The 25,179-nt window shown below is 33.3% G+C and overlaps 4 protein-coding genes across 4 annotated transcripts; 3 read left to right on the top strand and 1 right to left on the bottom strand.

The window, feature by feature from the left end:
• Positions 1–6,294: 6,294 nt before the first annotated feature.
• Positions 6,295–9,521, top strand: LOC107922114 (L-ascorbate oxidase homolog). The gene is made up of 8 exons (XM_016851959.2): positions 6,295–6,764; positions 6,864–6,973; positions 7,443–7,713; positions 7,852–7,954; positions 8,054–8,399; positions 8,486–8,851; positions 8,945–9,023; positions 9,102–9,521. Exons 1-8 carry the CDS (start codon positions 6,615–6,617, stop codon positions 9,312–9,314), a joined length of 1,638 nt encoding a protein of 545 aa, XP_016707448.1. The 5' UTR covers positions 6,295–6,614; the 3' UTR covers positions 9,315–9,521.
• Positions 9,522–9,861: 340 nt separating this feature from the next.
• Positions 9,862–11,799, top strand: LOC107922115 (GDSL esterase/lipase At5g55050). Its single transcript, XM_016851960.2, has 5 exons — positions 9,862–10,252; positions 10,329–10,468; positions 10,590–10,823; positions 11,061–11,307; positions 11,416–11,799. Exons 1-5 carry the CDS (start codon positions 9,991–9,993, stop codon positions 11,622–11,624), a joined length of 1,092 nt encoding a protein of 363 aa, XP_016707449.1. The 5' UTR covers positions 9,862–9,990; the 3' UTR covers positions 11,625–11,799.
• A 1,115-nt stretch (positions 11,800–12,914) lies between these two features.
• Positions 12,915–14,194, bottom strand: LOC107922116 (coiled-coil domain-containing protein 124). The gene is made up of 3 exons (XM_016851961.2): positions 13,501–14,194; positions 13,243–13,362; positions 12,915–13,098 (listed from the first exon to the last, which is right to left on the bottom strand). The coding sequence occupies exons 1-3, from the start codon at positions 14,056–14,058 to the stop codon at positions 13,087–13,089; spliced, it is 690 nt and encodes a 229-aa protein (XP_016707450.1). The 5' UTR covers positions 14,059–14,194; the 3' UTR covers positions 12,915–13,086.
• Positions 14,195–17,082: 2,888 nt separating this feature from the next.
• On the top strand, positions 17,083–23,100 carry LOC121213600 (SRP-independent targeting protein 1-like). The gene is made up of 3 exons (XM_041086396.1): positions 17,083–17,200; positions 17,334–17,399; positions 22,916–23,100. The coding sequence occupies exons 1-3, from the start codon at positions 17,083–17,085 to the stop codon at positions 23,098–23,100; spliced, it is 369 nt and encodes a 122-aa protein (XP_040942330.1).
• The last annotated feature ends 2,079 nt before the right edge of the window (positions 23,101–25,179 follow it).

Genomic DNA, 25,179 nt, shown 5'->3' with positions numbered 1-25,179 from the left:
GAATCAGACTGGTATCATCCTTCGCTATGAAATCTTATTAATGTTCGAGTCGGTTAGGTTCGGGTCAGGCTTATATATAATATTAGCATTCTTTATGTTTACTCAAGCTTAGCTCAACTCAAAATATGGGCCTAGCATTTTGTCTAAGTCCATCCATATTTATAAATCGTTTTAGATCCGTCCATATTATTTTTAATTTTTTTTAAAATATATATTTATATTATTTTTAATTTAACATTTAAGAATTTATTTATTTATTAAACTTTTATATATAGTCATCTTTAACATTTTTTAATGTTTACATTATAGTAGTATATAATAGATTTAATTTTTATGTGTTATAAATTATATAATATATAAAAAAACATAATATAAAATATTATTAACTTAAAAATGGGTCAGGCCGGGTCAGACTCGGGCCTTGAAGGTTCAAATTTGAACCCGACTCATATTTTTAATAGGCCTATTTTTTTGCTCAAGTTCATTTTTTGAACCTATTATTTTTGTTCAAATCCTGTCAAACCTTTGGATCTAGATGAATGGTTGTAGTTACAAATCCTCTTTTACTCCCTTTAATAATTTAGAACATGAAATGGAGATTGTTATTACTATTGATAAGGCCAATGCAAACCAGGACATTGCCTAAATACAATATTCAAAATTCCTTTCAGCTGATTTTCCTTGATTTCAGGCACAAATTTTTTGGTTGCTTCTCTTTTAGTGTGAAATTGGAAAAGAAATTGCTTGATTTGAATTGCAAACCATTTCACATATTACTTAAGGAGGACAGATTTTTAAAAGAAAATGATAAAATCTGTTTCGTAACTCGGTTATGGTAAATGTTTGCTCCACTAAATTGTCTAATTTTAAAAAATATTAATTTAACGAACTTTGGATACATGAAATGAAGATAGTCTGCAGTATTTACTATGAGTGAGTTATTATGGAAGAATGGAGAAGGGGTTCACACCCTTACAATCGTCACAAAGAAGAGAGGAAAATTGTAGAAAAAGTAAAGAAATAGGTGAAGAAAGTGTGACTCTCTTTTGAAAAGTTTGTAAGTGCTCCTTTACCTCATGCGGTTAAAAATTATGGACAAAAGCTTAGTTAATGAAGGTAAGTAGTCAATTTTGGCTAAATGTAATAGTGATTTATGCTTGCAAATTCAAATTATATTTATATTAAACATGTTAGATATGTGTCGATATTTTAGAGGTATGGGTAAAAGTATTTAGACTTGAAAAATGGATTGGGACAAAATAATAATAATTTAAATTGAGTTTAGGCTCTAACCTCTAATACTTCAATACTCAATATTTGATTTGTTTTCTAATTAAGTACCATATTATTTATATTACATAAAATTTAAATCTATAATAATAATATAGACATTAAAAATATGTCGTATACGTTTAAAATTCTAGAAAATAAAAATATATTAATAATCAATTATTAATTTAAATATATATATTTTTTAATTTTATGTATTCAAATGAGTTTTGCACACTTTCATAATCCTTTAGACAATTAATCTTTCAGCAATTTGATCGTTGAATTTATAATTGTAATCGTACTTATATAGATCTAAAATACTTCTCTTACGTTTTTTTATATAAAACAAATACAGAAACATTGTTATCTTACTCAAAACATACATGAATTAAATAAATGGAACATAAAATATAATGATCAGATTATTAAACGATCAATCGCATAAAAAGTTACGAATTGGCTCAACTTAATTATACGGCCTGCTAAAAGTTATTATATATCTCAAATTGTTGATAGTGTAAGAAGATACAAGTTTGAAGATGCTCAAAGTTTCTTTATGGTATAAAAAAATAAATTATAAATAATATTATTTTTTTTTAAATCATTGAGTGGTGAACATAACGTGATGCAACCTCTTTTGCTTCCCATAATTCATTACTATTAAGTTTTTGAAGTTAATTAAAATAAAAGCTTTGGTGACTTTTAATGGGTTGAAAGTTGAGAGCAAATCCTTCTCGCAGCCAGCAACACACAGCTCAGCAGCTAAAAAGGGAGACGCATTCCAACCCCACTGCCAAACTCGTCTTTTTAAACACCTAATAATAACTTGTTTCATTCACCCTTCATACATCATCTATATTATTACAAAGTTGTAATAAACATTTACATCATACATGTTTTAAGTTACAAAATATTATGTACTATTTTTATTATATTATACAGCCATATTATATTTTTTAAAAGTAAACATTATTTTATTATATTAGTTAAAAATAAATAATTACATATAATAATGTTAAACAAGTTAGGTGTTTCGTTATTCTGATGTTTTAATTTTTATTTTATTATATGGTTATATTATTTTTTTAAAATTTAAAACATAATTTCAATTGCTCTAGTTTAAAAATATCTTTTAATATTTTTTCCCTTATTAGATTAAATAAATGTTAATAGTATAAATACTTTTTTTAAAAATTAATGTCATTTTTTAAAATATTATTTTTTTTAAAAAAATCATGCTTAGAAAGGTTTTTAAAAATTAGCATGTTTTAAAACTAAAATACCTGGAATTATTGTATAGAAAAATATTTTTATTAATAAACACTATTAACTTGTGCATCGCACAGGTAAAAAATCTAATCATATAATATAATAAAGTATAAAAGTATAATATTGTGACAGAGTGGTATATCTCTATTTCTTTTCTATTTAATTTTATAATTTTAATTATCCATTAATAAATTTTATGAGATTGATAAAAAAAACTAAGGAAAAATTAAACTATTAATAAAATATTTCCTTTTCAATATTTTAAATGAAAGATAAAACATTTTAATTGAATTATCTATTAAAAATTATTTATTCTTTTAAAGTTTTAAATACTCATTATATTTTATATTATATTAGATTTGTGTGACCTAAATTCTAAGAGATTACTTGTAAGTCAAGTTAAACAAAATATTTTTTTCTAGAAGATTCAGTATTTATTAGTATAATATATTTAGCATTTATTAGCATAGTTTATTTGACCTACTAATTTAGCCTATAAATAGATTCGTTTACAACATTAGATTCTTTAACCTACTAATTTAGCCTATAAATAGATTCTTTTACAACCTTAGAAAATAGACCCATTAGAGATTAGAACTCATAACATATTTAGAGAATTTTGTGCTTACGTTTTGAGGGTTCTTTATTTTTGGGTTTTCAAGGTTTAGTTTTTATCTCCATCTTTTGTACTCTTCGTTCTTTTGCCATTATAGTAAAATTATTTTTACTTGTGGTTTTTTATCCTCTTTGGAAAGGACGTTTTTCAACGTTAAATTTGTGTGTTCAATTTCTCAATTTATTTCGCCATTTGTTGCTTAATCAGGTTGATCCTAACATATTAAATTTTCATACTTTAAAATAGTTATTAAAATATTTATTGAAATAAAATTATAAACCTACCCTTTTTGTTATTTTTAAATATTAACTTTTAAATTAAGATAGAATTTATTTAGTTTATGTATTTATTTTAGTATCTCCATATATAGTTGTAGAATAAAAAAACTGTAGTTTTGTCTGTTTGTTTTAAAATGTTATGTTATTATATTTTTCATCCAGTTGCTTTTTTTTATGTCAACTTAATATATATTTCAATATTTATGATTTTAAAGTCATACCAAAATTAAGTTTTACTAAAAAATATATATATTTTAAAAGCTTATTGATATCAGATATAAATATACTTTTTATTATTTTAATCAATATATAGTATGTTTTAGTAAAGGCACAACTCTTATATATTTGTTTTTTTTATATTCTTTTTAAGTTCACATTGTTTTCATTTATATTATATTATTTTAAGAATTGTTATCAATATATATGTGCAAAACATATTTTTTTTCATTATTTTGATTCATTTTTAATTTTTAATTATTTTCATCAGCATCTTTGATGTTTTGTTCAAAATAACCAATACCGAGTCTTAAAGTATTTTATAATTTCTGAACATAGATTTTTATTTTTTTATTTTTCATTTATATTTTATCTAAATTAAATTTAATAAATTATTTTAAAATTTATTAAGATAGTAGTTTAGGATAATATATCTTAATTTATTTTTTCCTTTTTATTTATTAACAATTTTAAATAAAACATATGTTTCATTTTTGTAAATTTGAAATTATAAAATTATAATAAGGTAATGATTTGCTTATATTTATTTATTTTAAATTTATTATTTTTTAAGTTTTTATTTTAAATAAAATTAAACTTGAATTATTATTATTATTATTATTTTATATATATATATATTGAAAAACTCATTTGCATTTACCATTGAAGAGGTAAAATTTGAAAATTGTAAACATGAGATTAGTGATTTATTTTACGACAATGAAAGTAATTTTGTTAATAGATAAACCTTCTATTAATTTAGACATGTATCTACTGATTTTTTAATAATTTGATTTTAAAATAAAAAAAACTATTTTTTTTAAATATGTGGTGTAAAAGTTTAAAATATTGTTAACTAAAAATATTTTTAAAAATACAAATTTAATATAATATTATCAAAAAAATTACGTATATGAAAAACGTATTAAAGATTTTTAAAATGGTTATTGTAGCATCATATGTTTTATATAAACAATTTTATTTATATTTTTAGACTTTATGTTCAATCTTTTTATAGAATTAAACCATATAAAAATAAAAGAAATACTATCCCTACTGTTATCTTTTTGCTCAGACAAAAAATTAATCAACATTTATCGACATTGTTGCTACTTTATGAAGCCGTGAGTTCGAGTGCGCTGAAGTGCATTATCCTCCTATTTATACACATTGTATCAAAAATCATGAAATTATTAAAAAAACAACATTTATTAACTTATTTCATGAGAAAATTGTCTTTGTCAATTGCTGGATCTAAGTTAAATGCTGGACAACTACTTTGAACAAATAATTTTTTAATTCAATAATATCAATTTTGAAACATATAAAAATTTTATATCAGAAGTGATTAAAAAATAAATCGATAGATCGTACTAAAATGCGGGTAATTGAATCACTCTAATTATATGGGATACGAATTGGGAGAATGATTCGATGATTTTCAACTTTTTTTCTAAAAAAATTATTTATTTTTTAAAATGTAATTACAATTTAGAAGAGAAACACGTTCAGAAATAATAACAGAAGATGTAATTACTATTAATAACAAGAGATGTAACTAATGTCTGAATAATTAAAATTTCTTACGGTTATTTTGTAAATAAAAACTTATAATGCCATAAAAGAATAACAATTTTATGCTTATTTATATTTTGAATAAAATGGAAATAAAAAATAAAAAATTATATCATAGACTTTCTGAAATTATACAAACACTTTTCCACTAAGATCCAAATGACATGTTTTTCTATACGATTGTTGTCTAGATTGAAATGATATTTCCTAATATATAGTCAAGGTAGAAATTACGTTGTTTGAACTCTAATGATAACAGAATCATTTGGGTGTGCGGCCGGTTCGAAATATTATTTTTCAATTTTTTTAAGTGGCTCAAAAAAAGAAATTCTCTAACTTTTAAGAAACTTAAAACCAGGTAAGAAGCATGTGTGAATGAGTTAATCTGTTAAATTAGTGTTTTTATTGGAATTTAAAAACTTTGAAATATTAATTCATATAGTTGTAACTTGTTTACAATTGATTGTGAAAGAAAGAGGCGATGGATTTATTTATTAGCATGATATTTGACTTGCAATCAATTCAAAGGAATTAACAAATATGAAAGCTCACTGTCATCATTCTGTCAAAACTGCCCACACGGCCCGCCATTGTGAATCCATTTTTCATTATTTTCTCCGCGTACAAAATTTCCATTGTCCAAGATCCTATCTCCACCCTTCATTAAAGTGGGTCCAAAGTCGTAACACCAACATCAACCGTTGATCAACCCCCCAAGGTTGGAGTTGTTAGGTCCAAAGTCCACAGTAAAGCAATTAGCCCACATGCAGATGCCGTGTGTAGCGTCAGAAATCACGGGCAATACACCATGCATTCGCAATTCAAACCCCACCTCCGCTCAGTTCAGCTCAGCTCAGCTCATGCTTCAAAGCCGCCTTACCCCCACGCGGTTCCCCTATCTATCCTTCCTCATGTCAAGGGCATTTTCGTCGACTTCTTTGACATGTACCTACGTGTCCATTTCTCAATGGACAGTTTATGAAATGAAAGACCAACAATTTGGAAGATTTTGTAGGCTCAATCACCCCCACTAATCACACTATAAAAACATGATAACACTTTGCCCAACCAACACCCAAATCACTCAAATTTTCTTTCTTCTCTTTTCGTTTTTAGGGGGGCCTTGGATTTTTATTATTTCATTCTTTAATTTGTTCATTTTTGCTTTTAAACAAAAGGGGTTGCCATTTTTTTGCTCTTCTTTCATGGCATTGGCAATGCACATTAAATAAGTCACGTATCAGTTACTAAAAGCCACATTGATGTCTCCTGTTCTGTAAAGGTTGTAACCTTTTTGTTGTTGTTGTAAATTGCCAAAACTTTTTTTGCTACACACCTTCTATATCTTCACACATTGCACTTAAAATCATATCCAATTTCATCACGAAATGGTGCTTAAAGGATCAAGCTTACGGCAAACACTTGCCGTCGTTCTAGTTCTTTCTGTTTTTGCTCTTGTTCAGGCTGAGGATCCTTACAGATTCTTCAACTGGAATGTTACTTATGGTGACATTTACCCACTTGGTGTTCGCCAGCAGGTTTGTAAATTATTATAGCATATGTAGCATAATATGTGCGTTATATAAATTATTTCCGGGTTTAGCTGATCTTCATCGTTTCTGTTGTTTTTTTTACAGGGAATTCTTATTAATGGGCAATTTCCAGGGCCTGATCTCTATTCTGTTACTAATGACAACCTCATCATCAATGTTTACAACAACTTGGATGAACCTTTTCTTTTATCATGGTGAGCAATTCCCATGATACTAGCTAATGTGCTTCTTTTTCTTCTTCTTTTTTTTTCTGAAATCGAGTTTATAATCGAATCGGAAACTGGAGATCTAACTGCTGAAATGTAATGAACAAACCAGTAAAAACTCAAATGGGGATATACTTAAAATTGTCTTGAATATCCGCATCATTCCAGCTTTTGACAGTGATATTGCCTATTTTATATCATGGTATTATGTACAAAATCTTTAACACCTATAATTTGGCAGCTAGTGGCTGATAATATATTATCATTGTTTCATTAAATTTGTGAAAGTGACAATGATCATTTAGACCAAACATTTTGACTTTAGTTTGTTTTTCCGACATGAAAACTCATTGGTTGGCTACTCTTACACGAGGAAATAAATTATGAACCAATGTTAGCCTATAATCTACTTGTTTATAGAAATTTTGTATGTATGCTGATTTGGGTTATAAAATAGGAATGGGATGCAGCAAAGGAGAAACTCGTACGAGGATGGAGTGTACGGCACAACATGCCCAATCCCACCGGGCAAGAACTTCACTTACATTTTACAAGCGAAAGACCAAATCGGTACCTTTTACTACTTTCCATCCCTTGCTTTCCACAAGGCTGCTGGTGGATTTGGAGGCATCAGGATCCTCAGTAGGCCCAGAATCCCGGTCCCTTTCCCCGACCCTGCCGGCGATTTCACTGTTCTTATCGGAGACTGGTTCAAGACTGACCATAAGGTAAAATAAACAACTTATACCCATCTAATAAAACAATTTTATTGTGCAACATTGACAAATACTAGAGTTCGAGTGTCACCAGTAATTTCATTTATGGTCGTTATATAGTCTTAACATTCATTTTTTCTTTTTTTGCAGAAACTGCAAGCCAAGCTAGATAGGGGTCATAAACTTCCCTTCCCTGCTGGTATTCTAATCAATGGTCATGGTCCTAATGGTGCATTCTTCACAGTTGAACAAGGTACACACTGGGGGTTAAATTGAACCATTTCTTGTGTAAATTTGAACTCATTTGTACGGATGATAACAATTGGTATTATTTTTGTGTGTACCCCTACAGGCAAAACTTACAGGTTTAGGATCTCAAATGTGGGGCTTCAAAATTCACTGAATTTCAGAATTCAAGGTCATAAAATGAAGCTGGTGGAAGTAGAGGGAACCCACACCGTTCAAACCATGTATGAGTCACTTGATGTCCATGTGGGTCAATCCTATTCTGTGCTTGTTACCATGGATCAATCTGCCCAGGATTTCTACATTGTGGCCTCAACTCGTTTCACTGACAAGATCCTTACAACTACTGCCACTCTTCATTACAGTAACTCCAACAAGGCACTTTCAGGCCCTATTCCCGGTGGACCAACCGACCAAATCAACTGGTCTCTTAACCAGGCTCGATCCATCAGGTAAAAATCTTGCTCCGATTGTTTTTCTTCATGTTTGTGAACCCATTTGTGTGCCATTCATAATATTTCATTTTGGTGCATTTCAGGACAAACCTGACAGCAAGTGGACCAAGGCCAAATCCACAGGGATCATATCACTACGGTCTTATTAACATAACCAGAACAATCAAACTAGTGAGCTCAGCTGATCAAGTCAAAGGGAAACAAAGATACGCAGTTAACAGTGTTTCTTTCATTCCAGCTGATACACCTTTGAAACTAGCTGACTACTTCAAAATTGGAGGTGTTTTCCGAGTTGGAAGCATCTCGGATAAGCCAACCGGTCAAAACATGTACCTTGATACATCAGTCATGGGTGCTGATTTCCGTGCCTTTGTGGAAATTGTGTTTGAGAACCATGAAAGCATTGTCCAGAGCTGGCACATTGATGGATATGCCTTTTGGGTTGTTGGGTAAGAAACCGACTCAAAATATTCTTCTCTTATGCACAATCCAAATATATATATATATATATTGGCTAAACTTACACTTCATTTCCATGGCAGCATGGATGGAGGATTGTGGACACCGGACAGTCGTAAAGAGTACAATTTAAGAGATGCAGTTTCACGATCCACCACACAGGTTAGTAACTTCCGCCATTTATTTCCACTGAGCTTTTAACAAGAGAAGGGAAACTACAACAATGGCTGGTGTTTGCAGGTATATCCAAGATCATGGACTGCTATTTACATGGCACTTGATAATGTTGGAATGTGGAATGTGAGGACTGAATTTTGGGCTCGGCAATATCTGGGACAGCAGTTTTACTTGCGAGTTTATTCACCTGTGAATTCACCGAGGGATGAATATCCTATTCCAAAGAATGCCCTGCTCTGTGGCAGAGCCCAAGGGAAAAGCACAAGACCTCTCTGAAACATTTGCACCTGAAACTGTTCTTAATTATTTAACACCATTACAAAAGTATAAAATAACCAAAGCTTTAAGCTCTCTTATTCTTTTTTTTCTTCAGAATTTGTATTTGGTTTGTAACCATAGAATTGTCAATAAATGTATCACATTAAGCATTCTTTTGTTGTGTAAAAGATTATATTATAAAGTTCAATCTCTGTTATAAGTAAATCCTGTAAACCTTACTCTATTTGAAGGCATTCGTTCTGAAGACAATCCCTTAACTTGCTAAGTGCGTGGAGTTCGTACAATTTTATTTTTCTGTGAAGAAAGACCAGCTTTAACTCTCTTGAGTCTTCAGCCCCATTCTCATTTTCATTGTTAACAAAATATCATTGCAACACAATTAGGAAACTATAAAGAATATGATACGCGAAAAACAGCCAGTTAGGTCAATGAAATATGATTCCTTGTTTCTATCACACCTCAGAAAAAGCCAATTAGAGCATAGAAGAGAATGTAAGAACTGTAAAAAAACGAACGGTTAACAAGCATTGGAATTATTATATTCCAGCTAATAGCATATAGGACAATAAATTTCTCTTGTAGCTTGCATCACCTCACCGGTAATTCCAATAGTTTTGCTTATGACTTCTTTAGAGATAAATAGTCGGTAAAATGAATCTTATAGTACAGAAACATGGGAAAATTTCTTCCCTGGATTTCCATGGCAAAAGGGTTGGCCTTTGTAGCCTTGTCATTGATCATAGGTGTTCTTCAATCAGCAAATGCAGAGGTGCCGGCCATCTTCATACTAGGAGATTCTACAGTTGATGTTGGGACCAATAATTACTTGCCTGATAGTAATATAATGGCTAATTTCCCGCACAACGGGGTCGATTTTCCTTTCCAAAGAGCAACTGGAAGATTCAGCAATGGCCTCAATACTGCTGATTTTCTTGGTTAGGATTATACTATATGCATATGTGTGTGCATAGTATTCCTCAAATTTTGCTGATTTTTTGGTTTCCTTGTCAGCTAAATTCTTTGGTTTCAAGAGAAGTCCAGTGAGCTTCCTGTCTCTAAACGGGACACTTGCTATTAAGAAACGTAGATTTAGGGGTGTAAACTTCGCGTCAGCTGGATCTGGCCTTCTTGACATTACCGGACAAACATCGGTAAGGCTTTGTTAGTTTCTCGATAGCAAATGAGAGTTTGGTTTGTTTATTCGTCGCATCTAGTTCATGCTTGCTAGATGATCATTGTTCTCAATTAACTTTAACAAGGTTGATTTCATAGACCCAGAAAGCGAATGTTGTCCCAATGGGGGAGCAGGTATACCAATTCTCTATGGTCTACAATGATCTCGTGGCAAGCAAAGGTACATCAGAAGCACAAAACTTCCTCTCAAAATCTCTCATCTTCATCAGCGTTGGTAGCAATGACATTGTGGGGAATCACTATTCGAAGAACCCGATACCCAAAGAACAGTTCATACCCAATTTAGCAGTCGTGTACGAAAAGCACTTGAGGGTGAGAAGTTCATCTTTCTTCTTTTAGGAATAGGGAGAAGGGGTTGCAGTTACTGGGATTCGAATCCCAAACGTATTGAATGCAATCAACTGCACGAATCAACTAAGCTAAACCCCCGATTCATTTTTTTGCTTCTTTTAATCATCATCACCATCATAAAGGGGGCATAAGCCATGCTTGATACAAGCTGTCAGAATAATCTCAGTCCAATTAAACTGAAGATGAGGTAATATGCAGAATCTAATTAATGTCGGGGCAAGGAAGTTTGGCATAATAAGTGTTCCACCAGTCGGGTGTTGCCCATCACAAAGGGTTTCGGCCAACGGTGAATGTTTAAAGGAGTTAAACGACCAAGCCGAAGCTTTCTTTTCAACAATGGACACCCTAATGCGCAACCTCAGCTACGAAAACAAGGACATTAAGTATTCTCTTGGAAATACATTTAACATCACAAAACCTGTTATTGATAACCCTCAAAATTCCAGTAAGCCTTTCCTTTCACTCCCAAATAACATTTCTGCATTATCCTATTTCCATTCCCCAAACCAAATGTTGTAAATCTTCAATTTTCATCTTTTCTTTTAAATCTCAGGTTTTACAGACGTCAAAAATGCTTGTTGTGGAAACGGTACACTGCATTGCACTCCCTTAGCAAGCCTTTGCTCAAATCGCCATAAATACTTGTTCTGGGACCTGTTCCACCCCACACAAGCTGCTTCCAGATTGGCAGCTTCTATCCTCTTCGTTGGTGATTCAAGATTCGCAACTCCTGTAAACTTTTCTCAACTAGCAGAGGCTTAAAATTGAGAGTGTGCCTATAATTTTAGTATAATCTATAAAATTCTCCTACTTAAATAGCTGAGAGCAATTTATCTGCTTATACCAGAATAAGGAGGGTGGATTTTTATTGTATACTCGAGTATTCTTGTAATTGTTTTTATCAAATATATATATCAATGAAACTTATAAGCAGGAAGAGAAACAATGTCGATGCATGCTGCTTGAGGGCTAAAACATCCATACATCCATGCTTAAAACGAAGGACAAATAGCACAAAATCTCCAGCAAGTGTAGCAAGATCATATAGCTCTCCCCACAAAAACAACCTATTGGGGAGTATAACACTCATGCTTGAATGCCCCCAAAACCTTACTTTCCTGACTAATGTGAGATTGAAACACCCTACCATTTATATTGTAAACCGTAGAGAGGTTTTTGGATATACATTACAGGATTTCATAATTCATGTGAAACGAAGCAAGTCTCTTAAGGCAGTGGGGCAAAAATTGTTAAGACTAAAAATGCATGTTTAATAAAGTTGTCTTAAGGCTGCAATACCACCCGAGCATCAGTCCCCATTAAATTTATATATCCTAAAGAGGAGCAAATTTGCAAGTCCTTAATACGAGTTTGTTGCATCATATGCAAAGATGAATGGCTGAATGCCAATTCATAAGAATGTGATTGAGGCAATGTTCTCACCTAAAAAATCAGGTTGAATTTATTCTATGATCACAACATATTTCACAAACTCAGGATGCAAGGAACTTCTTGGTTAGCTCATCCTTGAAAGATAAAACAAGAACCTGTACAGGCAGGTACTGATTTTTCATTGACGCACCAAGTCACAAGTAAAATTTTATCCTTCAACTTAGAATTCCAGCTCTCCAGTCACATTGACAGAGTAGGAGGCAAGCTTCATCTGACCTTTACAGTTATTGCAGCAATTTCATTGAGGCATTGCATTGATAATTCATTCCTCCACAAAAGCCATTATCTTTCACCAATTTCCGAGGGCTAGCAGACTTCCATGTAAACAAGCAATGACAATCACTTGAGTGACACAATAGCGACTGAAAATTTAGGTTATCAGGGTCACACATGTATATCATGTCCAATCTTTATTAATCCACATGGAGAGAAAGGAAAACCTTCCCAGCTTTCTATCTTATGTTCGCAACTTATTTCGTAATTTACACAATCCATGTCAAGTACTATTTCTCTTCATGTACATCAGTCAATCTTTTCTGACCCTCAAGTAAATAGAAAACTAGGCAACAAATCATATTTAAACTAACCAAACAGCTCATGTAGGATCCTGAACAATAATAATAAATAGAAAGTATTATTAGATCAATCATGTTTTATTCATTTCTAAGCACCAAGCAAACACTGCTCACATAGTAGGCCAGAAACCCCATAAATTTATAAACAACAAAACTCGCCTGCCATTCTAGCCTGAGAAAAATTATGCAGAGATCACTCACTCAGCAACCTGCAAATGGGAAAAAAAAATTCACTTAAGCCACCAGAAACACTGACAATTGTTCATTGATAATGAACAAAACCTAACCAACTTAACACATAGATCATTTCAACATAGGACCCCACATTGGTTCAAAGTTAGATATAGACTTGCCTGGTTTAGAGGATTATCAGGAGATTTCTTCCATAGTTTCCATATCATATCCTTGTATTGATTGTGAGTAAGACCTGGCTTCTCTTCTTTAAGCCTGGGAAGCTCAGCTTCTTCAAATGCCTATATTCATTCATTAAAATAATTCAGTACTATAACTCAATACCGTGCAGTAAGATAAAGACTAAGGAACTAAATTATACTATCTTCTAGATCTAAAGAAGAGAGTAACTTATAGTTGAGCAAAGCAATGTAATGAACCTTGAAGGAAGCCTTAAGCCGCCTCTCAGGATGGCGATCCGGGGGAAGGGTGTCCGCCACAGACATCTGCGCAATCGCCTCCTCGACACTCCTTGCTTCAATCAACGAATCATCCCTATTCATGTTTGTCACTAACACCATCCTCTCATACTCCTCTTCGGCCGCGGTCCTACTCTGTCTCTTCTTCGCCTCCTCCGCTTTCTTCGCCATCTCCGCTTGCTCCTCCTCCTTCCTCTTCTGTAGCTCCGCTTCGGTCACCTTCGGCACCGGAATCGCCACACGGTTGGCCTTCTTATCCGGTTTCTTCAACGCCTTTTCGATCTCTTTCTCCTCCATTTCGGCTTGACGGCGTGCCTCAGCCTTGCGAGCGGCGGCTTCAGCTCGTTTCTCGGCTTCTTCCTCGCGTTTCTTGGTGGCCTTAGATTTAGGACCCTCGGCTTCGCGCCAGTACTGCTCTTCTTTCTCCCGTGCTTCCCGATCTTTTCGTTCGGCTTCAGTGGCGCTCTTGCGCGCACGCGCCGCCTCGGCTTTGCTGTTTACACCCATCTTCTTCGGCATCTTGTAATAAATTTGGGCGTCACTGAAAATATTGGAGAGGAGGAAATGGAGGATTGAAGCTTTAGCATATACCAACCAATGCCATAAAAAACGATGGCACCCAGCTCGCCCCCAAGAAACTTCTGGATTTAACAATGGGGTAAATCACAAAAAAAGCCCTTACTTTTTTAAAATTTACCGAAATAGGTTCGATATTTTATTATTTACTGAAATAGGTCATTTTTCTCGAAATCGCGTCCACGTTAGTGCGATGTCAGGAGACGTGTCAGAACATCGCGTCCACGTCAGCACGCTTTGCTTACGTAGACACAAATCGCGCCTACGAGGACGCGATTTGCTGACGTGGATGAACAGTTTATGTTTTTTAGCTTAGAAAACTTTGAAATGTCATAACTTTTGGCTCGGTTGTCCGATTGAGACGATTTTTTTGTTTCGAATAACTTTTCGAGATCTACGCGCTGGCAACTGCCGAAAGCGATTTGCCGCAGTTTTCGTCGAAAAAGATCCTTTTTTACCCCTAAATTTCGATTTTTTCAGTTTAAAATTGAATTTTGAAACATTCAAATCATTATTTTCCTTATTTATTTGAAGTAAACACCGGATCTTTTTTTACAGAATTGTTGTATTATTTTTTCTGATTTGACACGTGTATGGAATAGGTCCGATAAATCGTTAGACCGTAAGTAATATAATTAAAGATAATAACAATATTTTTATAATATGTCAATTAATTAGTTTAGTTTAGTTGGTTAAGATGTTTGCTCTTTTCTTTTAGTACCTTAGTTCAAATCTTGTTGGTAACAATTTTGAATCTTTTTTGTACTTGTTGCTATTGATGTAATATTGAAGAGTTAATTGATTAAAAAAATAAATACAAATACAAAAAGATTCAAAATTTATTTTTTTCAAAATACAAAAAAAGCCCTATATTTTTAAAATTTATCGAAATGGGCCCGGTATTTTATTTTTTTTGACTGTTGGGTACTATTCACGCACGGGCTGAAATCGCGTCCACGTCAGCGCGAGATGCTGACGTGGAAGGAAATCGCGTCCTTGAGAGCGCGCTGACGTGGACGTGATTTCCTGACGCGTACCCTGACATCGCGCTGACGTGGACACGATTTCCCGAAAAAGGACCATTCCGGTAAATAATTAAAAAATGAGCCAATTTCAGTAATTTTTGAAAAAAAAGGAGCTTTTATTGGTAAATTGCCCTTAACAATGATTTATTTCTTTATTTTTTTAATTTACTTTTGATAATTAGAGAGGGGAACCAAAACTCTTGTAATGACGTAATGCTAAGAGGTTATTGACATTTTTATTATTTTTATTTAATTTCATTCTCATTCTCGGGCTAAATTAGAGGTATATGTTTATTTTAATTTTTAATTGTTGTTTTAGGTTGTTTTTTTTAATTTAATAAAATAGGCTGATTTTGAAAAAAAGCGTTTGAATGCATGTTCACTTGAACCTATCTTCTTTCAAATTATGTAAAAAACGTGTTTAACTGAACGCACTTCTCTCCAACCGTTATTTTCCCAATGGTTTTTTTTAACATTGTCAAACAATAAAATTTTTAAAAGGTCAATTGTAATTTTTTTCCTATAAATACCAGATCTTTCTTCATTTTTTTCACTTAAATCCAAGTCTTTCTATTTTCTCTAAACTCTCAATTCTCTCAACTCTCTCAATTTTATCAAGTTTTGCTCAAAATTTTTTCATACATTTGTTTAAAAATACTATAGTTTTATTTAATTATTTCGTATATTCATTTTGATTAAATTTTCACGAATTACAAGCTCTCTGATTCGTTTCGATGATAAGCACATTTTTGCCGCTCAAACAAAAATGGTAAGAATAAATTTTAAATTTTGTTATTTTCAATTAAGTTAAATTTAAAGTTTTTTTTAATTTAAAAAATATTTTAAATTATTTTATTTTATTGATATAAATAGGCGGATGATCGTGTTTTGAATGGGTTCATGCATAATTTGTCAAAGAGCCCAGACATTGAAATTCGTGGTTATTTGCAAGACGCGAGATTCTTACATGCGTCTCGTATGCTCGGAGGCTGCAAATTGGATCCTACACTTATCAGAGCATTGGTGTAAATATGGAGACTCGAGACACACAGACACACACACACACATTCCATCTTCCATGTAGTGAGTGTACAATCTCACTTAAGGACGTAGCTTTACAACTTGATTTACCAGTGGATGGGTCAATCGTTACAGGGTCAGCGTTTGTTCCCAGTAAAGAGGAAATTTGTGAGGCAGTTTTGAAGGAGGTGTCAAACAAGTTTCAAGGTGGTCGGATAGATACGAAGTGGTTGGAAAATAATTTCAAAGAACTTCCTAAGGATGCATCCGACGTCATCAAAGAACAATACATCAGAGCATTCATCCTGATGTTGATCATGGGCATTCTAATGCCCAATAAATCTCGAAATTTGGTACATATAAGGTGGCTAATATACCTAGTCGACTTTAAAGAATGTGGATGACTAAGTTGGGGATCAGTCGTGTTAGCCATGTTGTATTGAGAGTTGTGTTGGATGAAGAAACCGAATAAGATGTCAATTGGTGATTACCTACTCCTATTGCAGTCATGAGTATGGTGGCGGCTACCATTTCTACTTCCCTAAAGGAACGACCCTTATACATTTCCATTGGTGACAAGGTAAAATTCAATTGATAATAATATGTAGTTAATATAGTAAATGTTGTTTATTTATTATATGTTTGAATTAACATATTGCTTGAATAGGTGACATCATAGGCTGAGTTATATGGGACTACCGGAGCATCTCGAAGATATCTGGTTGTTGTTAGATCAACAGTCAAAAGCCGAGGATAGTTGTTGATTTTTTTTTCAAATCTATAATAATTACGCAATGATTTGAAATTTAAATTTCTAAATATAAAAAAATTATAATTGTGTACTATAGTTTGAATGGATGTCATACGCTGATTCGAATATCATAGAATGTGTCCCACCCAAATTTTTGACCATTTGGAGTATATGGGACGCAAAGGTGCCATTGATTGTTCATGCGACGATGAAGATGCACGAATCAAACCAAGTGATGCGACAGTTCGGCTGGAGGCCAAAAATTTCACCGCCACCGCAAAACATGAAAGTACTATACAAGCTTGATCTGCGGGGGAAGACCTATGAAAATTGGTGAGATTACCACAATGAGTACATTGACATTTGGGATTGTAGGATGAAATTTTTACCCATTCGTGAACTTTTCCTTTTCATTGGACAAGGCAGCCTGTTTGGAGTAAATGCCTTGATTCAGAGTCGTCAGCAAGTCATATCTACTGTCAGTGGAGGTGAAGAGTAAGCAACTTCATCAACAAATGCCATGATGACCGCCTCAACTGCGTAGGTTTAGAGGAGGTGTCATGACGGGTTTGTCCTTGACTCTAACCCAGCAAATGCCACCGATGTCTACACCACATCCTGGTCAATTCACTCAATTTTGTCTTGTTCATTTCACTAACCCCATATTTTATTTACAAGTACCATATTATGCATCACACTATGCACCACCATAACACCCTACATCTACACCTCTCGTAGGTACGTATTTCGGGGCACCTTTGTCCCAACATATTATGCCCCAATGCTGACTCAAATACCAACATAGATGCCGGCGCATGAAACGACACCAATGGTGACACCATTGTCGTCATCAATGCCAGTATTAATGCTCACATCAATGCCGATGTATCTGATTTTTGCAACATCATATGGTTATTCGTTGATAGTGTCACAAACACCCACCGCGTTGTTGTTTTATTAAGGTGATCATCGACGCAACCACCTTCTCATAGAGTGGAGGACATACAATAGGATGTTAGGAAGACGTATGTAACACTTCTATACATGACCTGGTGTGTCGTTGAAAGCACCAAAAATAACATATCCCTATGAAATAACAAAAAGAATAGTATAAGGGAAGTAAGATCAAATCCTCAGAGACTAGATTGCTACAAATTCTTGTTTCGCGAAATATTGAGCACATTCGTGCCCAAGAAAAAAAGGTGTACCTGAAAAACAAACAGAATTAAAAATATGGACGAGTTGAAATTATATAAATTGAAATTGTAATTGTAAAAAAGAAATAGAATTGAGGAAAGGGATTCTTTGATTTGAAGAATTCCAGCCTCTGGTTATCTCGATCCTCATTAGGTTCAATCGTAAGCTTTTAGATGATCCTTCTCATGACAGAATAAGCCAGTTATAATGGAAGAGGATGCCTATGACCACTAGCTCCACTTAGATTTTAGCCTTAAAATTTAGAGGAACTTGACTCTAGCCAATCGTCACTTTTGTGGGACCGTCTTACACTAGATCATCATTTCTCAATGGCGAATGCCACGCCATTTCGTCTATTAGGCTTGACAACCTCTGACATAGTAAGTTAACGAACCGACTGTGCAAACTTCCCAAAACATACAAAGCGGGGTCATTCCTTGCACAAGATGAAAAGATTACTTTTAGAATGACATGGACGGAAGCGTCAGTCTCGTAATACGGAGAAACAATGAATACTCGTTGAAAAGGCTAAATGCAGGTTCTAAACCTCATGAATCTTTTTTTAAGGAATCTCGATAACCTTTCGCTAGACGAGTTTAGTTACTCATAAGTTTAATGAAACAAAATTTTATTGGAAAGGAGAAGAAACAAAAGGTTAAGAGCCTTAGGGGGAAAGAAGCTTTTACAGAAGTGATGAGTGAATGTTCATGTCACTCCATCCTCTATTTATAATACATAGAAAACCTAGTTTGTTCCTATTTAAACTCTAAAAGATAAATAAAGATATAAATTGAAATTAAATCTAAATAATATCATAATAATCCTAACAATAATCCTAAAAATAAAATTTGAATTTAAATAGTATTATGTTCATAAATCTCTTCTTTGAATTTTTGCCCCAAGTTTTTCACACTTGATACGACCCCGGCCTCGTTGATGAATCCGAGTCGTATGGTTGCCCAATCGTGAATTGGAGTAATTTGAAAGCTTAACAAAATAGGCTAGAAGAAAATGATTATTTAGGCTCAAAAGAGTTTTGTTGGTTTAGGAAATGAATTAGAAGACAATGGATGTAATTTGGCTAAGGATTCAAAAGCCGAACTAACACAATAGTAGTGTGTTAACCCGTAACTTATGAGAATGCTTAGGTTGGTAAGGTGTCGATGGAAGGTTTGTTAAGTGGATAGAAACTTCGACCCGCTATAAAAAATGATAGGAACCTCAGTACGAATCAAACGCCACACTTTTGGGATTAAAGTGATAAGTTCGGATAGAAAGACGGTTGACGCCACAAGGGTTACTTGATAAGTTAGACGAGTCTTTGGAGAACAATGAGAGTTGAAAACAAACTCACAAAGTAAACAAATTTCATATAAGTTTTAAAAATATATTGTCTAACCTTAAAACGAATACAAAGCAAGCTATTTATAGCTAAATTCCTAAGGCAGCCGAATGGACTAATAAGATGCTGAATGGTCAGCCAAAATTAAAACAAAAGAGACTAGAAATTTCCAGCAACCTTCCTAAGACATTTTTGGGAAGCTTCATGCATGAAGAAGTCAATTGGACAGCTTCTAGATGTAATCCATTCAGCTGGACATTAATGGAAGTATTGGTGAGTTGAATAAGGGGTCTTGGTTCGGCCAATGAAGTTGAATGCACCTTAATGAAGCCTCCTTGTGAGTTGAACAGCTTGACCATTTTTATTGACGTTTTGGGCACACAAAACAGCTCCTAAATGCTTCTTGGGAGTATGAAACGTCAACCTTGGTTAATTAAGCAACAGACATGCTTTGGCCGAATGGTCACTTGGAAATTCCCCAAACAACAACTCTTTGCTGTACCCGAAGCAATACCAGCTTTAATGCTGTTCAATAACGTCCCCCCTTGCATGCTTTCATTAATATCGTCCATGCATGGTGAATATCTCATTTAATTCATGTTTTGCTTCCCTTTAAATGCCGTTCCATACATGGGAACATCTCATTTAATTCATGTCTTTGCTGCATATTAAATCAGCAAGCAGCTTCTTTAATTTCGTCCATTAAATGGCCACATGAAAAAGCACGAACAACTCCTTTAATGCCGTTCCTTGCATGTAGAACAGCATCTTTAATGCATGTCTTGCTGTACATTAAATTCGACCAACATCCACTTCCTTAAATTGCCGTCCAAGCCATTAAACCTGCAGCCAAATAATTAAATTCGGTCATTAATATCTGCTCATTAAAAATCAATATCTTAAGACAAATTAAATTGGCAGCAATTTGATCAATAAATATGCTCATAAATTCGGCTGAAACTAATGAAAAACATCAATAAATTCGGCAACTAAGACACATTTAATTCAGCATCCTAGACAAGTTATTTAAATTTGGCTGAACATTAAATAACAGCTTAGGCATAATAAATCAGCAATAAGACACATTAAATAATTGTAATAAGGCAAACACATTTATGCTAGGTAATAATTAAAACAAATTAAACTTACAATAAACAAACATAATTAAAATGTCCAGATTTCTTAATTAAACACTTAGTAATTATTTGAGCTAAAATAACTAACTCAACTAATTAATTTGTTCCGGCAAATTAAATTAAAAGAGCTAAAGAGCTAATAACGAGCTCAACGAGTTAAATTGAGCTTGAATGAGCTGACTTGAGCACGAATGAGCTAACTTGAGCTCGAATGAGTTGAACCACACGAAAAGAAATTCAAATGAGCTAAAAAGTAGCTTCATCTTGCACTTGGGGCCCTCGTGTTTAGGCCAATCTCGACGGCGTTGGGTTGTGACATTACATGATACGATCGGGATCACATCAACACTTTGTATTTTTGGCACCACTTCTTCCTATTTCACATGCTGTCCCATTCTGTTTTTAAATTCATGCTTTTTGCCCCCAAATTTCCTTTTGCCTTCAATTTAGTCCCTACAAGATAGAAAACCATAAAAAACCCAAATTAGTAGGATCATACTCAATATATATATGTAATTAACAAATAAGTATGTCATTTTAGAGTATTATCATATTCCCCCTACTTAGCCCATGTTTGCCCATGTCATTTTAGAGTATTATCATATTCCCCCTACTTAGCCCATGTTTGCCCTCAAGTATGGTTCTTATCCCACTAAGCAAATTAGATTTTACCATGAAAGAAATATCACTCCAGAGTTTTATAAAAATTAGGCATAATGCATATGGAAATAAAGAGAACCTTTAGCTTGCTTTAAGTAAAACTGAAAAGTAGTCCAACTTAAACACACAAAAATTAAATCAACTTAGATTATTTCATGAAAATTAGGTAATTTACTAAACTTACCAAGACACCTTATTTGTTCCACCCTTAGTCCCTAAATGTAATTCTTTTTTTCCTTCGTTTTTTTATTTTTTATTTTATTATTTTTTAATTCTTAAAAATGTATTGGTCCTTCTGATGCGAAGTGGAATGACAACCAAGCACCCTACCTCAGTTACTCAACCCAACATATTCCTAATTTATTATATTATAAAAATTGGTTTAAGAATGTTTTGGCCCTTTTGACGCGAAGTAGAATGACAACCCAAGCACCCCATCCCGGTTACTCAGCCCAACACACTCTTAATTTTTTTTAATTCCAGTTAGCGGAGCTTTACCTAACACGTCACACAACCTTTCTACGCGAAGGAGGATGACAACCCAAGCACCCTATCCTGGTTACTCAGTCAGTCACGTTTTAAGATATACTCATAACCACAGAACTGTCATAATTTTTTTAATAAAACAAAATTTTAATTTGGAGGACTAGGAAAAACAATCAAGTGTCCAAAACTATTTTAGTGCAAAATGTTGATAACCAAGTTTATAACACACTCATTTCCTTTCTCTACAATATTTCCCATTACTTCTTTTTATTTACCTTCACTAACATATTAAGAACATAAAGCCTTATATAAGAAAACTCTACTTTAACATCATTTTCATGTTTTTTCAATAATATCAAACTTAAAAATATATTGAAATCTTGATGTTCTTACATTGTCCTATTGATTTCAAGCTTTAACTTGATTTTTTCTCTCCTTCAACTTCTATTTTCTTGAATCCAAGGTGATTTTCTTTTTCTCCATAGTCTCTTTATCACTTTTCTCTCTTAGTGGTTGTGAAAATTCCTTGAAATTTTAGGTGAAACTAGTAGATTTTTTGTGGAAGGACCAAATTGTAAAGAAAGCAAAGTTTTTTTCTTCTTTCCCCTTCACTCACATTGAAAAGAAAAGAAGATCCTCCTTTTTTTCTTCTTCATCTTTCTCTCCTTTTATACTAGCTATTTATCATAAATATTAGTAAAATAGCTTATTAAAATATTAATAAACTAATATTTATCTAATTAAATAATTATAAAATATCATCAAAATATCTCCAACATCATCATTGCCTTCTAGAGTTCTCTCTCTTTCTAATTGACCATTTTGCCCTTTATGATCTTTTAAAATTTCATCCTTGAATCATCACTTAATTTGGTAAAATTACAATTTAGTCCCTTATACTTTTTTCGCTTATTCAATTTGGTCATCATTCATCTATTTTCTATAATTTCTAGATCTTTCTACCTTAAAAATATTTGCACTATCGGCCTTTCACTTCAATTTTTCTATATTTATACTTATGCCACAAAAATTTTTGCACATTTAGAATTTAGTCCATTCCTTAATTTAATACATTAGTTATTGCTTCTTGATTTAACTTTCTTTTGATATCTTGCAAATTTCATTTTCTTTGATATTATACATTTTTTCGCTAAGATTTTATCTCATATTATTTACTACAAAGGGGGTTTTGAGGATCTTACAACGTCGCACTCAAGCACAGTGGAAGGCGATGGAGATCAAGACAAAACAATGGCTGGAGATGAAGATGTAGACGAGGGTGGAAATGAAGATGAGTACAAGGGTCGAGGTGAAGATGAAGAAGATGAGGACGATGATCACGATCAAGAGGAGGAGTCGGCACCATAACTTGTATGTAGAAATCCTATGCGTAACCATCAGCCACCGCCCTGTGGCACACTTTCGGCTCGACGACGTCGATAATTTATTTTTCATTTTTTTGTGATGTAAATATAAATGATATCAATAAAAAAAATAATCAACTTTTTATATTTCTGTTGTAACTCATGTTTGTCTTTGTTAAATTCTATGTAAATTCTACATAGCTTTTTATATATAATATTTGATATGAAATATGTAACTTTGGATAGCTACCTTTATTAAACTAGTGATTAATTAAGGTATAGGGACTAAATAGTAAAAAATGGTAAAAATTCAACCACCAGAGAAATTGTAACTCATACTTGAAATAGTGCTTAAAGTAGCAATTTTTCCACTATATGAATGTTAGTAGACAATGGCAAATATAACTGAAATACAAAAAAATGAACAAATTTTGAACAAAAAAAAAAGAAGCATTATAATCAATTTTATATCGCAAAAAATGAATGTTCGTAACGTTGAGGCCTCAATGTATCCCTCAATACAGAACATGTTGTATTTGCATGCCTTGAGTTTCTACAGTACTCGCATAACCTCTGTTGATTATCCCTCTCCCAAACATCCATATTGGTGTGTATCCGAGTGGAAGTCGGATGACCTTTTGGGACGCGACGTAAGTCCATGTTCGGGGCCAACTCAAACGATTCGTTGGACATGGGTGGCCATATACTATCATCTGGGATGAGTGAGAATTTAGATTTTCATACATCATGCATGCGTTCCAATTTGTACACATTGTTAATATAAGAGATTTACTCAATTCGTACATTCGCATATGCGACAATTCCATGTGCGCATGGGAATTGAAGTGCTTGGAATCTCTCACCATCACAAATCCCTTTTGGTTTATCAACAAGGTATGGTGCCCCTAACATGTTTTGGTTGGGCCTAGTGTACTCCGTGACTCAAAATCTCAGGTTTGGACGTGAGTGACACACTACATACATAATGTTCACTCTCTTAACATTTCATCTAATTTCTTTCATGACATCCTCGCACCAAACATAACCGCCTGCTATTTGCCTAGCATTTATCGCAGCCTATTTTGGAAATAAGGCAACTAGAAAAAAGTATGTTTGTTTGACAACTGAGGTTATCGGTAAATGACGCATCCCTTTTAGTTTGAAATTGATGCATTCGACTAGGTTCATCGTCATGTACACGTACTGTAGACCCCCGTCAAACGATTATGTTCATGTTCGAAGGGTATGTTGGCGAGGAAGTCTGCAACGCCACTGTTGATGGCGTGAAAGTTGTCCAATATTTCATGGATACGATGTTGGACGAGCTCGTACCTTGTTGAGAAAAGTATACTTATAAATGCATATAATGAACGAAATATGGTTTAGTATAATTGTGGAAATAGTGGGAGGTACGTACCCTTGTCGATGCATTGGTCTCGTTCACTTTATGAAGGTCATTCTGTGTGGTAGTGGAGTTGACATGTCGTATGCAGGACCTATGGTGTATGTTATCCCAAAGGCTACTGTGTCATTCAATAGCAACCAAGATTTTGGGTCCCCTTTCGAATATAACACATATGCCGGCCTGTGGGCAAGTGATAGCACAATCAGCTAAGAAAGAAATTCCAATCATTAGCCTTTTCGGAGAGAGTTATTATGAATGATATCGGTAAAATCCTTCGATTACCATTCTAGGCAACGACCATCAACAACTGATGTTCATACCTTGATAATACTCTAAAATGACATTCTTTTATGTGTTAATTGCATATTTTTTTAGTATGATTCTACTAAGTGGTGCTTTTTATGATTTTTTTATCTTATAGGGACTAAATTGAAGGAAAAAGGAAATTTAGGGGCAAAAAGCGTGAATTTAAAGATAAAATGGGCCAACATGTGAAACAAGAAAGAAGTGGTACCAAAAATACAAAGTGTGAAAGACTTGGGGGTAAAAATTTAAAGAAGAGATTTATAAACATAATATTCTATTTAAATTTGAATTTTATTAGGATTATTGTTAGGATTATTATTTAGATTTAATTTCAGCTTTTATCTTTATTTATCTTTTAGAGTTTAAATAGGA

The sequence above is a fragment of the Gossypium hirsutum genome, chromosome D01 (genome assembly GCF_007990345.1).
Source record: "Gossypium hirsutum isolate 1008001.06 chromosome D01, Gossypium_hirsutum_v2.1, whole genome shotgun sequence".
Classification (NCBI taxonomy): domain Eukaryota; kingdom Viridiplantae; phylum Streptophyta; class Magnoliopsida; order Malvales; family Malvaceae; genus Gossypium; species Gossypium hirsutum.
This window is presented reverse-complemented; position numbering and strand designations above follow the sequence as displayed.

Excerpts from the sequence above, each read along its gene's own strand:
- LOC107922116 (XM_016851961.2), bottom strand. The coding sequence starts at position 14,058 with ATGCCGAAGAAGATGGGTGTAAACAGCAAAGCCGAGGCGGCGCGTGCG. Across the intron at positions 13,363-13,500 it reads GGCTTAAGGCTTCCTTCAAG|GCATTTGAAGAAGCTGAGCT; the intron begins GTTCATTACATT and ends GAATGAATATAG.
- LOC107922114 (XM_016851959.2), top strand. The coding sequence starts at position 6,615 with ATGGTGCTTAAAGGATCAAGCTTACGGCAAACACTTGCCGTCGTTCTA. Across the intron at positions 6,765-6,863 it reads CACTTGGTGTTCGCCAGCAG|GGAATTCTTATTAATGGGCA; the intron begins GTTTGTAAATTA and ends TTTTTTTTACAG. Across the intron at positions 6,974-7,442 it reads GAACCTTTTCTTTTATCATG|GAATGGGATGCAGCAAAGGA; the intron begins GTGAGCAATTCC and ends GTTATAAAATAG.
- LOC107922115 (XM_016851960.2), top strand. The coding sequence starts at position 9,991 with ATGGGAAAATTTCTTCCCTGGATTTCCATGGCAAAAGGGTTGGCCTTT. Across the intron at positions 10,824-11,060 it reads TGTACGAAAAGCACTTGAGG|AATCTAATTAATGTCGGGGC; the intron begins GTGAGAAGTTCA and ends GGTAATATGCAG. Across the intron at positions 11,308-11,415 it reads TGATAACCCTCAAAATTCCA|GTTTTACAGACGTCAAAAAT; the intron begins GTAAGCCTTTCC and ends TTTAAATCTCAG.
- LOC121213600 (XM_041086396.1), top strand. The coding sequence starts at position 17,083 with ATGGGACGCAAAGGTGCCATTGATTGTTCATGCGACGATGAAGATGCA. Across the intron at positions 17,201-17,333 it reads CGCCACCGCAAAACATGAAA|GCAGCCTGTTTGGAGTAAAT; the intron begins GTACTATACAAG and ends TCATTGGACAAG. Across the intron at positions 17,400-22,915 it reads CATATCTACTGTCAGTGGAG|GGGGTTTTGAGGATCTTACA; the intron begins GTGAAGAGTAAG and ends TTTACTACAAAG.